At 47.7% G+C, this 15,957-nt stretch overlaps 1 protein-coding gene across 1 annotated transcript in view; it reads left to right on the plus strand.

Moving 5' to 3' along the window:
* Nucleotides 1–15,755, plus strand: part of si:dkey-192l18.9 (F-box/LRR-repeat protein 7) — a 31,521-nt gene extending 15,766 nt beyond the window's left edge. The window contains exons 3-4 of the mRNA XM_056584173.1: nucleotides 9,553–10,209; nucleotides 11,931–15,755. Of these exons, the coding sequence (XP_056440148.1) occupies nucleotides 9,553–10,209; nucleotides 11,931–12,667 (1,394 nt within the window). The 3' untranslated portion in view covers nucleotides 12,668–15,755. The remainder of the gene's footprint in view (nucleotides 1–9,552; nucleotides 10,210–11,930) is intronic.
* Nucleotides 15,756–15,957: the final 202 nt, after the last annotated feature.

A 15,957-nucleotide genomic window follows, 5' to 3' on the forward strand; every position in this document is an offset into this window, starting at 1 on the left:
CCGGTTTTTTAATGATACTCTCACTCTCACTCTCACTCTCACTCTCTTTCTCTTCCTCTTTCTCTCACTTTCTCCCTCTGTCACCCTTAAGATACTCCTGCTTTCTACTTTTCTCTCTCTCCCTCTCTCTGTCTCGCTCTTTGCCACCCCCTCACTATATCTCTCACTACCCTTTTGTTGAGCTGGGATAAGTTTGGTTAGGAGGGTTGTACACCTGGTATTATGGGACTTTTATTGTGGTGGTCCGACGGCTGCCGCAGGCTCTGGTGTTAATGGCCGCCCTGGGTTTCACCTGTTCCTCTCTCTCTCTCAGTCTGTGGTTTGGCATTTAATATTCCACCACACGACAGCTGGAAGTGTACCTGCTGATGCATTGTGGGAAAGAAAGAGAACAATGGGGCTACACTTTAGTTGATGTGACCTTTGAACTTTTCCCACTTCCCCACAGCACAGACAACACACATTGCTACTTTTGAATATCGGAAGTTTCAACAGTTGATATGAATACCTGTCTTTGTGCCTGGAGTCTTACAGTGTAAAATGACCATTAGTCTTCTCGGAAAAAAACAACAGTGAAGGGACTAAACAGTAATAGATAGTATATGGGTGTTTGGATGTCTGTAGCTTTATAAATGAATCTGTATGTGTATTTGTGATTCTATATATAGAGGTATAGAATTCCCTTCTGGAATTCCGTAAAATTGCGTCGGTGTTCCTGGGCACGCACATGTGCGTTCCAGTCGCATGCAGCTCTGGAATATTCCGGATTATTCCGTGCTTCCAGTGCCATGACCGCATGACATCACTACATTTGCTCCTCATCAGACACCAATCAGCTCGCTGGGCCTGTGCGCACACTTTTCCAGTCCTGTGTATATATATATATATTTGTGTGTGTGTGTGTGTGTGTTTGTATGTGTGTTTGTGTGTGCGGTGTCCACTATTTACCGTGAGTCATTTCACATGGTCGTCACTCTGTGTGCGCGTGCACACACACACACACAAACACGTAGACAGACACAAACACACAATCACATATAAATACGCATATGCACAATTCAGACACACACACACACACACACACACACACACACACACACACACACACACACACACACACACACACACACACACACACACACACACACACACACACACACTCACATAAGCACATGCACACGCACACACACAAGACTTTGAAGTTGAAACCTATCAAGGGGGCCACTCTTCCTAGCGCATGCATTGGGTTCAGCTGCTGTTCCTCACCCTGTAGCCACCTGATAAACACTAGCCGTCCTCCATTTTCTGTTACCTTCTTTGGTTTCTGCATCGGCCGTCTTGCAGGAGACTGGAGGCCATTTTGTCCCTCAGTGCCAAACTGCTCAGAGTCTGGAATGTCCTCTCCATTCCGCAAATTAGCACTGAGCTAAATAGACACAGACGCACACACACACACACACACACACACACACACACACACACACACACACACACACACACACACACACACACACACACACACACACACACACACACACACACACACACACACACACACACACACACACAAACACAAAACCAAACACACAAACACAAAGCCAAACACACAAACAAACACACATGAGTTGTAGCAGATTTAGTTTTTATGTTGTGTATGAGTACATACTGCAGAACTGATTAAATTTAAAGTGAGCTTACCCACGGAAGGGAGACCACAGCTAGGAAGAAAGGATACAAGAGCTAGGAGGCTAGGAGACAAGGGCTAGGAGGCTAGGATACTAGAGCTTGCAGACCACCAATGTAGGAGGCTAGGAGAAAAAAGGAAGGAGGCTAGGAGATCAGAGCGGCTAGGAAACCAAAGCCAGCAGGGCTAGGAGACCAGTGCTGGGAGGGCTGGGAGACCAGTAGGAGTTAACCAGCGCTAGGAGCATACCCAGAGGACAGGGGTAATGAGGGGAGATGCACATGAATAGAATCATAGTAGAGGCATAGTATTGAGAAGGTGGAGGGGGAGGACGTTTAAGGGAAATTGTGGTCTAGTGGGTGGAGGAGGAGGTGGAGAAAGAAGAGGAGGGGCAGAGGAGGTGGTGGAAATGGTGGAGGAGAAGGAGGAGGAGGAGGTGGGTGTGGCCTTGGATAAGAGCGGTCAGAGCAATAAGAAGAGGAGGGGTGGAGGAGCTGGCAGAAGTGGAGGTTTCCGGCCTCAATGTGGATATTGTGAGCGAAGGCCAGGGGCCTATTGTCTGGCTGCGTGGTTGTGATGTCACAACTTCCTCTGACAGGAGGGTCCTGAGCTGTACGAGCTTCCGTCCATTCAAACCAGCCCAGCGTAGAACTGGTTGTTTCTGTTCTGCACTGTGCCACTGTGGGGAAATGAAGATCATTTTTTATTTTATTTTATTGTTGAGCTTTAAGAGTAGGAGTGAAACTGCCATTTCAAAGAACCTTTACCCTTTCTGTTGATTTTGAAAAGAGATGTGGTAAAGAGTGTATCATTTTTTGTTAACAAACAAGTATGTTGTTAACTAATCACAGCAATCTACGTTTTTGACACACCCAAACACACACACACACACACACACACAGCTCGTGTTGTGTTGGTGTTTGGTTGCCTACAGGCTGCAGGGCCCGCCGACAGCCGACCCTAATGTGTGTCTGGTGGTCTCTGGAACAATGAAACCCTTCTTTCAGCTCACCGTCACACACACATGCATACACTCACGCATGCATGCACACATATACACACACACACAACCATATATACTAACTCATAGTATGCATTCACACGCGTATTCTCACACTACACACATCCACAGGCATTCACTTACGCACACATCCATTTCACACACACACTCATTCACTTATGCACGCCGCTAATGCATACATGCCTTTACATTCTCTTTAACCAACACACACACCACCAGCGCATGTCTCAGTCCTTGGAGGTGGGTGTCTGGTCATAGTGAGCTAATGGCCCTCTCTGCTCAGCCAGAACCACGGTTGATAATCCCCCACCAGGGGCCGGCTCTGACCGGGTCTTCACGGTGCTCTTATAAACCCTGATCCAGTCCCTCCAGGGCTCCCACCGGCCCTCCACCGCACCCCGGTCGTCCATTCGTCTTCGTCTGGGCTCTCCACTTGCAATCACCCCCGCCTGGCAGCTCATCTTTCCTCTCTCTCTCTTTCTCTCCATCGTTTGTTTTTCTCCGCTGGCTTCCAGGGACTCTGGAAGCGTTCCCCCGAGCCGCTGGAAGCCTCCCGGCTCCTCCACCTCCTCCCTGGCGCTGGTCACCTTGGCGTGCGTTCATGTGTCTGAGATGACTATTGATTTCCCTGCATCGGCCATTACAAGGAATATATACTGTAGAGGAGGGGGAGGGAGGGAGGGGGGAGAAGGAAAGGCTCTGGGTTCGAGTCCAATTGTTCACAGTCCTCTGGTAAGCATCCTAAGGGTGCTTAGGGTCTCTTGTAAGAGACCCTAAGCCCTATCTGCTCCTGTATCTGGATTTACTGTAGGTCGCTTCGCTTTGGATAAAAGCATCTGCTGCGAGACTAAACAGTCAATAGCAATCCCCCTGATGTGCTCTTGTGTTTGTCACCCCCTTCCCGGTGCCCACAACACACAGCTTCACTGTTTGTCCTCAGGGGGGGCCGTCGTCCCCTCACCCAAACCACCATCACAGAGCCGTTGATTCCCATCCAGCTCCAGCTCTGCTATCAAAGGCTGGCTGCTCCAGAGGGGTTCTGGTTGGTTCTAGGAGGTTCTGGTTGGTTGCGTTAACAAGGTCCCGCTGACAGGCCACTGGAGCTCATCTCAGATCCGGGTATTAGCGGCCTGATGATTTCATTTATGCCGGTATGCCTTGCTGCGGCCGCAGCCACATTCACAACGCATGACTTTCCCTTTCATTTCAGCTCTGATGCCTGCTTTGTTGCGATGTAACGACCAGATGTTTGAATCTGTTTCCTTCTGACTTCCTCTCCTAACCCAAATGAGTCTTGCAACATCTGCACTCAAAACAACCCTCCGACATGGTTTATCCAGCTGTGGTGTATTTGTTCTGCAAACGATGAGAGCTGGCTCGCGACGGTTATGGTGACTAACATTAGAGATGGAAACGGCTGATTCACCTCCAAGGGAAAATTGGTAGCAACAGTTAATCAAGGGATTGCTTGAAATAACTAGCTCAACTACTGAGCTAGCTAAGCAGTGAGGATCTATGTATTTCTGGTTACTTCTTCTGAAGTGGAAAAGTGGGGCAACATTGCCTCTCTGACTACATCATAACAGTTTTTCTTGCCATAATAAAAACATTCAGGTGCACAGCAGTTGCAGTATCTGTTACTTCCTAGAGGTGGTGCTGTTGCTGTGGGTCGACTTTGGTGTTACTCTAAAGTCCTTAATCTGCAGACACCTATAGCTTAGTCTGCAGACATTGGGGTTTCAGGAAAGATCTTCACCAGTGGATCTAAATTGCCCGCCTGTTATCCAATACTTAATCTTCAAGATGGAGCCAATACGTTCTTCTGGTATCCTTCATGATACAGAATATGGCAGTTGGGAATAAACCTAGGAGGAATCACAAGATTGGTGTGTATTAACACTTTTTAAAATGATTTATGACCGAGTGAGTTCCTGGAGGAAATGCTGTTTTCAAATAAGGGTCAACTCAAAGAGTGCAGGATGAGGGCTCAGCATCAGTTTTCGAGGAGAAAAACAGATAGAACGGCGGTTTCTCCAGGTGATCGGGGCTTGGCTGTGGTCTCGGGTGATATTCCTGCCAGATCTTTGTCTGCATCCACTCTGTGCCTCAGACCCTGGCTGTGGTGAGGGCTAGCGTGCAGTGGAATAATAATGAAGTTGGCTAGGGGTTTGAAGAACAGGGTTTGTTTTAAGAGACAGGTTGTGTTTGTCTCACTCTTGGGACGGGAGTTGAGCGTTCCTGAACTCTTGTAGAGCAGGGACCATGTCTCGAGCCATTGAAGGGGTCAGGTTTTACGGGTCATGGTCTGGCTAGCAAAGTATGGACTGAGGCCTGTGCTGGGCCTCCACAGTTTACTCTGAAACTCAACATCCCATAATTACCGAGCCTGTTCATTTTAAGTGCCTTGGCGAAAACCGTGAAAGAAGTCAAGTCATTTTTATGTGTTTAGCCCTCAATCACAGTTACAGTCTCAGAGGGCTTCATGGGCACACTTTATACAACACACCCCGACCCAAGCACTCTTAAAGGACACAAAGTCCCCAAGACCCAGATGGAGGAAACCTTGAGGAGGAACACAGAACAGTGTTACCTCCTATGGTTTGGAGGGTAGTAGGTCTAGGTAATGAATGGACACACACATAAAGCTAGCATCATATAAAGTGGTTTGGATTATTAAGATTCAGTTATTAGAAAATAGCGGATTAGTACTGGGTAAAATTATCTTTCAAATCAAAGTATGTATTTCATAGCATTCTACTGGAGCAGATATGAAAGTAACGATTATTTGACTGCAATGCCCAATGTACATACGCAAGGTATATACACATCATTTCAGTTCTCCTTTCAACACTGCGGTAGGGGACAGTTATTAGATAGATTCCGATCTTTCAGACTGAATCGCTTCTACCTTCCAAGGCTTGAGGTGAAATAAAAAAAGAAATAATCGAAACAAAGCCAAGCTGTCTTTACATCAAAAGGCTCACACCAGTTAGAGACGCTGGATCTTAGGAAAGAAAGAAAACAGGGAGGGCAAACAATTCAAATAAGCAAACCTTCATTGATGGTATGTGTATTTCTGAGTGAGTGGACATTGAAATTGCTCATTGGCCGGGGGCAGATACTAGCTTGCTATCAAGCTCGTTCAAACAGTTCCTCGTCAGTCCCTTACTAACAATGATGATAAATATTGTTCCCCATTAAGCATTTGCAGTCATCGTCCCACTGGAAACTGGTTTACTGTTGTTGATGCCATGTTGGGTTGGATAAGTTAACAAAACCATAAAGGTCTGAAAAATGGGAGAATTGTTTTAACTCAAATTGTTGTAACGACGGCGTATGGTTTTCAGTATTATGCTAATATTGTAGAAATATCCACATATTATTCAATGGACCGATCCGGGGAATGTTACGTTTTTTCTTTGTAGAGAGGAAAACAAGAGCAAGACGGCTCCGCTAACCCAAGAATCACCAAGCATTCACTCAGGAATCTTTTAATATTTATAAAGCGCTTAGGCAAACACAGAAGCCACACTGCCAGGGTGAAATATTCAGACAGGAGAGTAATAACTGAACTAGAAATACCTTATTTCAGTTCATGAGGGTGATCATGGAGTGAAATGTGTTTTTTTGTCAGTTGGAGGCAGGCAGTGTTCCCGGCCAACTGGGTGTTGGATGGGAAGGATTTAAGTGGGGTAACTGGTGTGCATGTTTAACATCCATCCCATGTCAGGTAAAACACGCTATGGATGAATCAGTCTGAGATATAAACCATAGCTGAAAATAATCTCAAAGACTGGTGCTCTTATGTACAAGTAAAACAAAACATCCGTAGCCAACACTACTATCTCCATCAGCAACATATCTTCTCAAACCACTGGTAAATTCACTATGTGAGGGACAATCAATGTGTTTGTGTTGGTATAATGTGTGTGTCTGTGCGTGTGCGAGCATTGATTTCTGTACATATGCATGTGTTTTTGTGTGTGTGTGCCGCGTGTAGTCTGTATGTGCGTGTCTGTGCATGTGTTCCTGTGTTTGTGTGTGCTTGTCAGTCCATATGTGTTTATTTTTAAAGAGCAGTTTAGTTTTAAATCCGTCATAGCGAGGACATTCTCCCCTGGGGGGAGGGGGTGACATCTGCTGATGTCATCACCATGGGACGGACAGACGGATCGACCCCAGACACCCCCCCCCCCCCTCCCCTCCCCATCCATCCCAGGCCTGGAATAGAGATCCACCACAGCCCCCCCCCCTCCATACACACGTCCCCCCCCCCCCTCTGTCACTCCTGCCCGTGCGAGCCGACATGACAGGGCCATCCGTCACGGAGATAGAGAGATATTTTACAGGACCCGTTCGTCCGGTTGTTCCGTGTGGAACCGTTGGATGGATCTGTGCTGGCTTGACATTGGAAAGCAGTAGGATTAAACACGTTTTCAGGTCAAAAGGACAAAAGTCAGCGATGAAAGTGTAGGAAAGTGTACGCATCGGCCACGCGCCAGGGAGGCTGAAGTCCTGCTGCGGCGTTCCTGTTACGTTTTCCGTTTGAGTCATTGATCAGTGGAGAACAAACACATCGTCTTCATGTCATGAAGATCACCAGACATCACTGAGTTCCACTTTTGCAGAACTATCTCCAAATCACAGACACAGATCCTTGAATGCAAGCGCCGACTGTAGAGGCCCGATGCTTACCGACGGCAGCTGTTCACCTTCGTGTTGAGGCGATCAGGAAAAAAGCGTGGTCGTGGATCAGGAGTTTATTTGTGATGGCAGGAGCACTTTGAGGACATCTCAGTGGTGTTTTATCGAAATTATTATCAATGTTATAGACAATTGGACTGGAAAGACTTGGTGCCACAGTCACAGAGAAAGCTGATCATGCAGGAGGAAATGAGTGAAGGTCAAGGTGTCTAAACTGATTCCGATTAGTCCCGTTATCCGTCGGGCATGCAGAGAAAGCTTTTGCACCAATTTGAGCCAATCAGTTTCTTGTTACTTGTGCTGTCTCTGTTGTCTCCGTCTAGTGCTTGCTTACTTTTCAGAGTTTACTAATACGGCAATACAAGTGATACAATATGTTGTTTTGGGCCGCAAATATTTAGTACTAGGGGCCAGCTTTGGGTTTAGCGGCAGCCGAGAGGGAAAGGGCCTTTTTCAGTTGAACAACACATTCCGTGGAGTTTGATAGACATCACATGCCTCCAGACAGACGGTTGCTCGAAGTGTTTTGGGGTGGAAAAAGAAATGTAAACTTGCGATGCTTATCTCACCTCAAGCTGGATCAAACCGCCGGGAGGGCCAAGATTGGTGCCTGGGGCCCAAATGCTATCCACATGGGCCCTGGAAGAATGAACAGGATTTCATTGCTTCTCAAAATGACAAATTCATCACTTCGGGAAGTCGAGAGAAAAGGGAATCACAAAATGAACTTCAGGCATTTTGGGAAATTAAGACATTCATCCATGTCTGTAAGAAAAGCATGCAAGGAATGTTTAACTCAATTTGCTTGGGCGGGCTGGGAGACGAGAATCTGATAAAATCAGATAAGAATAACAAAGTGATTTAATTAAATGTAGGAGAAGTATCCCTGGCCCGGCCAGGTTCCCCTGGAGGGAGCGTTCCTCCGTCGGACAGAGACACCGAGACCTTGTTGTTATGAGACTGTAAGCCCCCCAACGGGACCCCACAAAATGGAGGCGCATTAGCATTAGCACGCTAGCAGGGAGGCCGTCCGACCTCTCTGCAGGTGATCTCCGTAGAGACCAGACACATGTAACCTGCAGCCTGATGGCATTAGTGGCGGCGGCGGCGCTGATGCATTTGATCCCTCAGCCAATCAGATGTGAAGCCATGTGATCGGCGTTCGCTCCGCCGCACGCACGTCATCTCCGTGGCGTTCAGCCTGCCAATGGTTCGACGCCCGGTCGCCCCCACAGATGGCGAAGATTCCCCCCCCTAAACGTGTCTGTAATCAGCCGCAATCTGTCGGAGGGGGCCCCGAGTGTTTACACAGGGGCTGAGCGAACCGTCGTGGGGAGCCAGCTCCCCTGATGAAGAGGCCCCCCTGTTGTCCAATCAGCACGCAGGAGATAACACTTTACACACACTCAACTCCTCACGCGTTTGTTGTGTTTTCTCCCCCCCGTCTCTGGGAACACACCGGGACAGCCATGGCAACGCTGGCTGCCTGGTTGGGTTCTGTTTATTTTTTCTCGGGTGGGCTGATAGAAGCGTTTAGGCGAAACAGGCGTTTGTTTTGATTGGCTGATGGAGAAGGCATGACACGGAGGGCCTCTCATCGCGTGCAGGAAGGAAGTTCAGAAGGATGCTGTCCTGTGATCCACGCCCCTTTACTGGAACTCTCTCCCTCTTCTTCTCCTCTCACTTCTCTCGCTTAATGATTACGTTCAATTTAAAAGAGCTTTATTGGCACGAGGAAACACTTTTTAACTGGAAACGTCAAGAACAGGCCCAACAGGAATGTGCAGTAGAATATAAATAGATTACAGCTACTCTGCACTCGGTTGAAATTAGTTGCAGATACTCCAATTTTGATTGCATGTTTTGTTGTTCTCTGCTTCTTGCTGTGGGGGAAAAGCATCTGTAAAACATAATGTAATCAACCTCATAAAATAAACTCTCTATCTAATTGACTCTCTCTCTCTCTCTCTCTCTCTCTCCCCCCTCTCTCTCTCTCTCTCTCTCTCTCCCCCCTCTCTCTCTCTCTCCCCCCCTCTCTCTCTCTCTCTCTCTCTCTCTCTCTCTCTCTCTCTCTCTCCCCCTCTCTCTCTCTCTCTCTCTCTCTCCCTGTCTCTCTCTCTCTCTCTCCCTCTCTCTCGCCCAGGCCTGGACTCCAGCACACGGACCCTCAGCACCCCGAGCCCCGGCCTCATCCTCCCCTCCAAGTCCTCCTCCCTATCCTCCCCGGCGCTCAGCAGCAACGGCCACGACACCCACTCCTCCTCCTCCTCCTCCGCCCGCGCCGAGACCTCCGCCGTCGTCCACGCCACGCCCGGCGCCGGCCCCCACGCCCGCTCCGCCCGCCAGCCCAAGGGCCACCACTCCTCCTCCTCCTCCTCCTCCTCCTCCGGCCCCTCCCCCATCGACCTCCTCCCCGACCACGCCCTGTTGCAGGTCTTCGCCCACCTGCCGACCAACCAGCTGTGCCGCTGCGCCCGCGTCAGCCGGCGCTGGTACAACCTGGCGTGGGACCCGCGCCTCTGGAGCTCGATCCGGCTGAGCGGGGAGCTGCTGCACGCCGACCGCGCCATCCGCATCCTGACCCACCGGCTGTGCCAGGACACCCCCAGCGTGTGCCTGACCCTGGAGACGGTGGTGGTGAGCGGCTGCAAGCGGCTGACGGACCGCGGCCTCTACGTGCTGGCGCGCTGCTGCCCCGAGCTGCGGCGGTTGGAGGTGGCCGGCTGCTACAACGTGTCCAACGAGGCCGTGTTCGAGGTGGTGTCGCGCTGCCCCAACCTGGAGCACCTCAACCTGGCAGGTGGGTGCCCCCCCCCCCCCGAATCGGGATGGAGGGATCTTGTTTTCTGGGGGAATGGTTTTAGCCATTTGTGACATCACAAATGGGAGCACGTACCCGAGATGTATGATGGGGAGGTTCGACTTGAGCCACAAGCGAGCATTAAAGGTGACATATTATACCACCAGGTGTTGGTGTGATTAGCCGTTTTGAAAATCTGCCTCTTCTGACATCACAAGTGGGCGTGTCCACCTAGATGTGAGCTGGATAGATCAGTCGACCGGCCTACCCAGTGGACTGTAGCAAACGTTGCTCATCTTTCCTTCTTATATCTAGGTGGACACGCCCACTTGTGATGTCATAAGTGGCCGATTTAGAAAAACACTTTTAAAGGCTAATCACACTCACACCTGGGGGTGTAACATGTCACCTTTAAGGAGAACAAATAGTACAAATATACAGAATAGAGTATCATAATGCTTTGAGGACAAACGTATAACAGAACCTTAAGAGATGTCATTGTTTTACAGGGCTGTATTTTGGAGAATTTGTTTTTAAAATATGAATAGTCTTGGTTTAGCTGACGGAGGGCCCTAGCCATATTTTAGGGGGTCCTTGACAAGAGGACGTTTGGAGACCCCCGAACTCGTCTGCTCACCAGATAGGAAACATTAACCACCTTCAATTGTTGAATTGACCTTAAAGGATTAAGATTAATGCGCTTTTATTTGAGGAGTGGCTTGGGTTTTACATCACACACACATATCTTGGGACCTGGGTCACCAGTCTGGGTTCTGAATCAAAGAGTCATTCTTCTGGGTTCTTCTCAGCCGTTTTCCCCAGAAGCTGGTAAAGCCATTAGGGGAACGGGGGGAAGCTCTGCCAACCTTAATCTCCCATCTGGTAGAAGAAAGTCTTTCTTCAGCGAGAGTAAGAGGTCTGGCCTGCTGCTTTCATTAAGAAAGTGACACGAATAAAACGTTCATTCGGACAGGTCTTTGGTGCTGCACTCTGAAGGGAAATACGCCTCTCATTGGAAAAGGAAGAAAAGGCCTTTTAATCAATGAGTGTGTTTTTATGTGAGGAGGGCCGAGTCTTTATATGAGGACTATTTATTTAACTGGAAAAGATGTACAGTGAATTTTTCCCCTTTTTTATTTTTTGTTTTCAAGCGTTTTTTTTTCAGTTCTCTCTGAGTTGTTGGTCGATGAGTTCAGATTGGTTCAGTTTGGGCGTTTGTCCAAATATAGCCTAGTTGGCTGTAGTGCCCTCTAGTGGCCTATTATGGCATAGCAAAGCTTTGAATACGAATACACAGGAACGTAACTGAAGCAGTAAATTTAATTAAACAAGCTCCATCTGGAATAGATCTGCTTTTACTAACTGCTTCTTGAGTTAATGGTAAAATGACTTAAAGCAAAGTCATATGACCATTTATACAGTAATAATAATCCAATTTAATAAGAATAATTATTGTGATAAGGGTTCTTATAAAACTTTCCCCAAAACTCTATACTCCACTTTACAATACCATCTGCTGAACATTGACTTGAGTAGGAAACTAGTTATTGTTGAGCGTTCTACACCATCTCCCAATATTGAGAACATTGTTCATTGTCATTGCTCTGCCTGCATTTGAACTGCTGTTCAATAAACAACGTGCTCAACAAAAGTCAATATCAGATTAAAAAAAGAAAAGGTACAAGTACTTGACCCTCCCTGCTCCCATGCGCCCCCTACAGGCTGCTCTAAGGTGACCTGCATCAGCCTGACCGAGGAGGCGTCCCTGCAGCTGGCTCCGGTGCACGGCCAGCAGATCTCCATCAGCTTCCTGGACATGAGCGACTGCCTCTCTCTGGAGGACGAGGGGCTGCGCATCATCGCCAGCCACTGCCCCCGCCTCACCCACCTCTACCTGCGCCGCTGCCCGCGCCTCACGGATGAGTCGCTCCGCCACCTGGCGCTCCACTGCCCTTCAGTGCGCGAGCTCAGCCTCAGCGACTGCCGCCTGCTGGGGGACTTCGGGCTGCGCGAGGTGGCCCGGCTGGAGGGCCGGCTGCGCTACCTCAGCGTGGCCCACTGCCCGCGCATCACCGACGTGGGCGTGCGCTACGTGGCACGCTACTGCCCGCGGCTACGCTACCTGAATGCCCGCGGCTGCGAGGGTCTGACCGACCACGGCCTGGGGCACCTGGCACGGAGCTGCCCCAAGCTCAAGTCCCTGGACGTTGGGAAGTGTCCACTGGTGTCGGACGGCGGGCTGGAGCAGCTGGCGCTGTACTGCCAGGGTCTGCGGCGGCTGAGCCTGCGGGCGTGCGAGAGCGTGAGCGGCCGGGGGCTGCGTGCGCTGGCGGCTAACTGCTGCGAGCTGCAGCTGCTCAACGTGCAGGACTGCGAGGTGTCGCCAGAGGCGCTGCGCTTCGTGCGGCGCCACTGCCGACGCTGCGTCATCGAACACACCAACCCGGCGTTCTACTGAGTGCGACGGTGGTGAAAGGGTTCTGGGTTCTGGGTTCGAGTCCCTGCCCCCCCTTCTGACAAGTGGATGTTTTTTTTTCAACTCCTGCTTCGCGGTGGCGTTAGCTTAGCCGCGCCGCCCGGACTGGTTGGACACAAGGTGTGCAATTCTTCCTCCCCGCGTGGTAGATGATGGTGAGGATGAGGATGATGATGATGATTATAAAGTCAGTTTTTTTTAATAATTTTACAAATACTTCTAAAGAATGTATTTAACATATTTATCTGTTCAAAGGTAAAGACATGCAAGTATAAGCAATCACGTTAGCATTTTTCAGTCACGTTAGCATTCGGTTCCGATGTGTCACCTGTTCTAAACCAATGCTACTAATGGCGCGTTTCCACCGGCGGGTGCTATCGGCCAATGATTAGTTCCGGTAATGTAGGTGCGGTTAGGCGCAGCTCAGTTACGGCTCGCTTGTCCACCGCCAACAGTACCTTTATGGTAGGGTTGGGTTTTACGCCGGACGGCGTTAGCCGCGGCAGCTACGTAAGCATCCTGACCTCATAGCAGCCCGAAACAGTGTAACCTGCTAATAAATCCAATGAAAAAGAACAACGCGACAAAATAAACTAAGAGCAACAATGTAGGATGTCCAAGAAGAAGGCCAAACTTTTGCGCACCATTTTCTTCAATAAACAAAGCTTTCGCCGTTGTCCAGAATTATCTTGCGGGTACTGTGTTTTTTGCTGTTGTTTTATCTGTCACCCGAAAGTGACGATTCTGTTGACCAATCATCGCTTGGTACCCCAACAGAGGTAAACTGGGTAGCCCCGCCCATTCTGCCGTTGATTTGAGTTTGCCCTGCACAAGGGTCCAATAGTATCCATCTGCGTCCTGCAAGACGGAGGCGTAACTTGTAGTAGGCGTAACATGTAGTAGGAGGCGTGTCTAGTACTTTTCTAAATCGCGGAAGTCATCAGTATGTAGCAGTGGTGCGTGGGTACATAAATGAGCACAACTCTGACCTCAAATATTAGGCCTTATATAAAAATAATGCACCTGACTTTAGAACATTTTGATTTAGATTTAGAAAAGTACAAGACATGCCTCCTCCTACTACAAGTTACGCTCATTACAAGTTACTCCTCCATCTTGCAGGACGCAGACAGACCCTACTCCAAGGGTCTGGAGAAGAGCAATACATTTCTTGGCATACACTTGGCCCGTTGATCACGCCTCTTGTGCTGACGCAAATGACAGCAGCTTCCCCAGACCCACATGCAATCTATGATTGAGCTTGGTCTGGCAACAGCCAGGCTACAACGGAGGAGTACTGAGAGATAAGTAGGGCTAATCACGGCTAAGTCCGGACCCCGCCCACTTTTAGCGGTGGAAACCAATAGTATCTGTCTGCGTCCTGCAAGACGGAGGCGTAACTTGTAGTAGGAGGCGTAACTTGTACTAGGAGGCGTAACTTGTTATTTTCTAAATCGCGTCCACGCAAGATCTTTCTCTTTTCGCGGTAAATAAAAAGCGTTGTAAATCACGGTTCACACGAGATCTTCATTGAAGTCGGATCTTCCGATATTCATGACGGTAAGTCAATTTAAGGCCTAATATTTGAGGTCCGAGTTGCGGTCATTTATGTACCCGCGCACCACTGCTACATACAGATCACTTCCGCGATTTAGAAAAGTACTAGACACGCCTCCCACTACAAGTTACGCCTCCGACTACATGTTACGCCTCCTAGTGCAAGTTACGCGTCCTCCGTCTACAAGTTACGCCTCCTACTACAAGTTACGCCTCCGTCTTGCGGGACGCAGACAGACCCAACTCGTGGAAACGCGAACCATTCCGCACCTTTTCATAATTAACCGAACCACAACCGCTGATGGAAACGCGCAATAAATGTAGCACCTGGTACAGATTCGCAATTTATGCATTTAAATATTTTATGTTTTGTTTCATGTCGATTTTTTTTACTGCACATCGCCATCAACCCCTCCAATAATAATCATGATATTCTTCATTATTCATATCTGCACCTATTTATAATAAACCACTAAAATACTTAATAATCCAAACAGCAACAAGAGGGAACTGCCAATGTTATATCCCCCCCCCCCCTTTGCTCTCTGCAAGTACTACAAGTATGACTTCTGTTCACGATGCACGGTGCAAAAGCACTTTTAAAGCGATTTACAACGGACTTCCACTCTACCCATTAAGCTTAGTTAAATCACGGTTGCCACGACGACAGCGACGACGAAGAAGATAATGTCAGAGGAAGAGCGGAGGACGGATGGACGGACAGAGGCGATGACCGCTATCAAAGGGAACACTCTCTGAGACTTTTGTTCATTAAAATGACCAGGAACCCGTTGCTGCTATAATTGCACCAATAAAAAACGAAAACTTTGAAACACATCTTTTTGTTTAGGTTTTCAATTACTTACAATTACATTTAGTCATTCAGCAGACACATTTTCATCCAAAACGATAATTAGGCTGACATCAATCAAAGCGTGCAATCAAAATATCGAGAAGATAGCAGTTAGTAGAGCTAACTATTGGCTATAACAGCTGTTAGTAGTAGCTATAATAGTAGATAGTAGTAGGTAACTGGTAGTAGCTATAATAGTAGTGAGTAGTAGATACCTAGAAAGTAGCTTACTAGTAGTGGCTATAAAAGTGGATATAATAAGTAATAATAGTAGGGTAGATAGAGAGTAGTGGCTATGATATTAGCTGGTAGTACATTTAATTATTAATAGAAACTGTATAGTTTCTAGTGGCCGCAATTAAATAGTTAGTAATTCCAAAAAATTAAAATCAAATGAGATGAATGGCTTGTAATGTGTATATTCCTAATATGAAACTATTACAATTAACAATTTGACACAATTGAATTATAATTGATCGATAAATTCATCACACTTACTGGACAGCTGTATGGAAGCATATATGTAGCAAAATTCAAATGGCAATGCAATTTGCAATTTGCAATTCAATAAGTAATTACGTTATGCAATTGACAATGCATTATGCAATTTCATAATGTAATTTGTAAATACGTTATTCAAAGTGTATTTTAAAATGCAAAGTGACGATGCAATCCTCAATTAAATTTGCAAAAGTTATAACAATAAAAATACAATAACATTTTGTCAAATTCTTTGAGTTCCTTTATTGAAATTGAAAAGCTATAGCGTCCCCGTGATTGCAATCCACTTCGCCACGCTCCGTGTGTTGCGATATTCAAATGACATTTCAATCCGCAAAACGGAATCCAAAACGGAATCCAA

This window comes from Gadus chalcogrammus, chromosome 23 (genome assembly GCF_026213295.1).
Source record: "Gadus chalcogrammus isolate NIFS_2021 chromosome 23, NIFS_Gcha_1.0, whole genome shotgun sequence".
NCBI lineage: Eukaryota > Metazoa > Chordata > Actinopteri > Gadiformes > Gadidae > Gadus > Gadus chalcogrammus.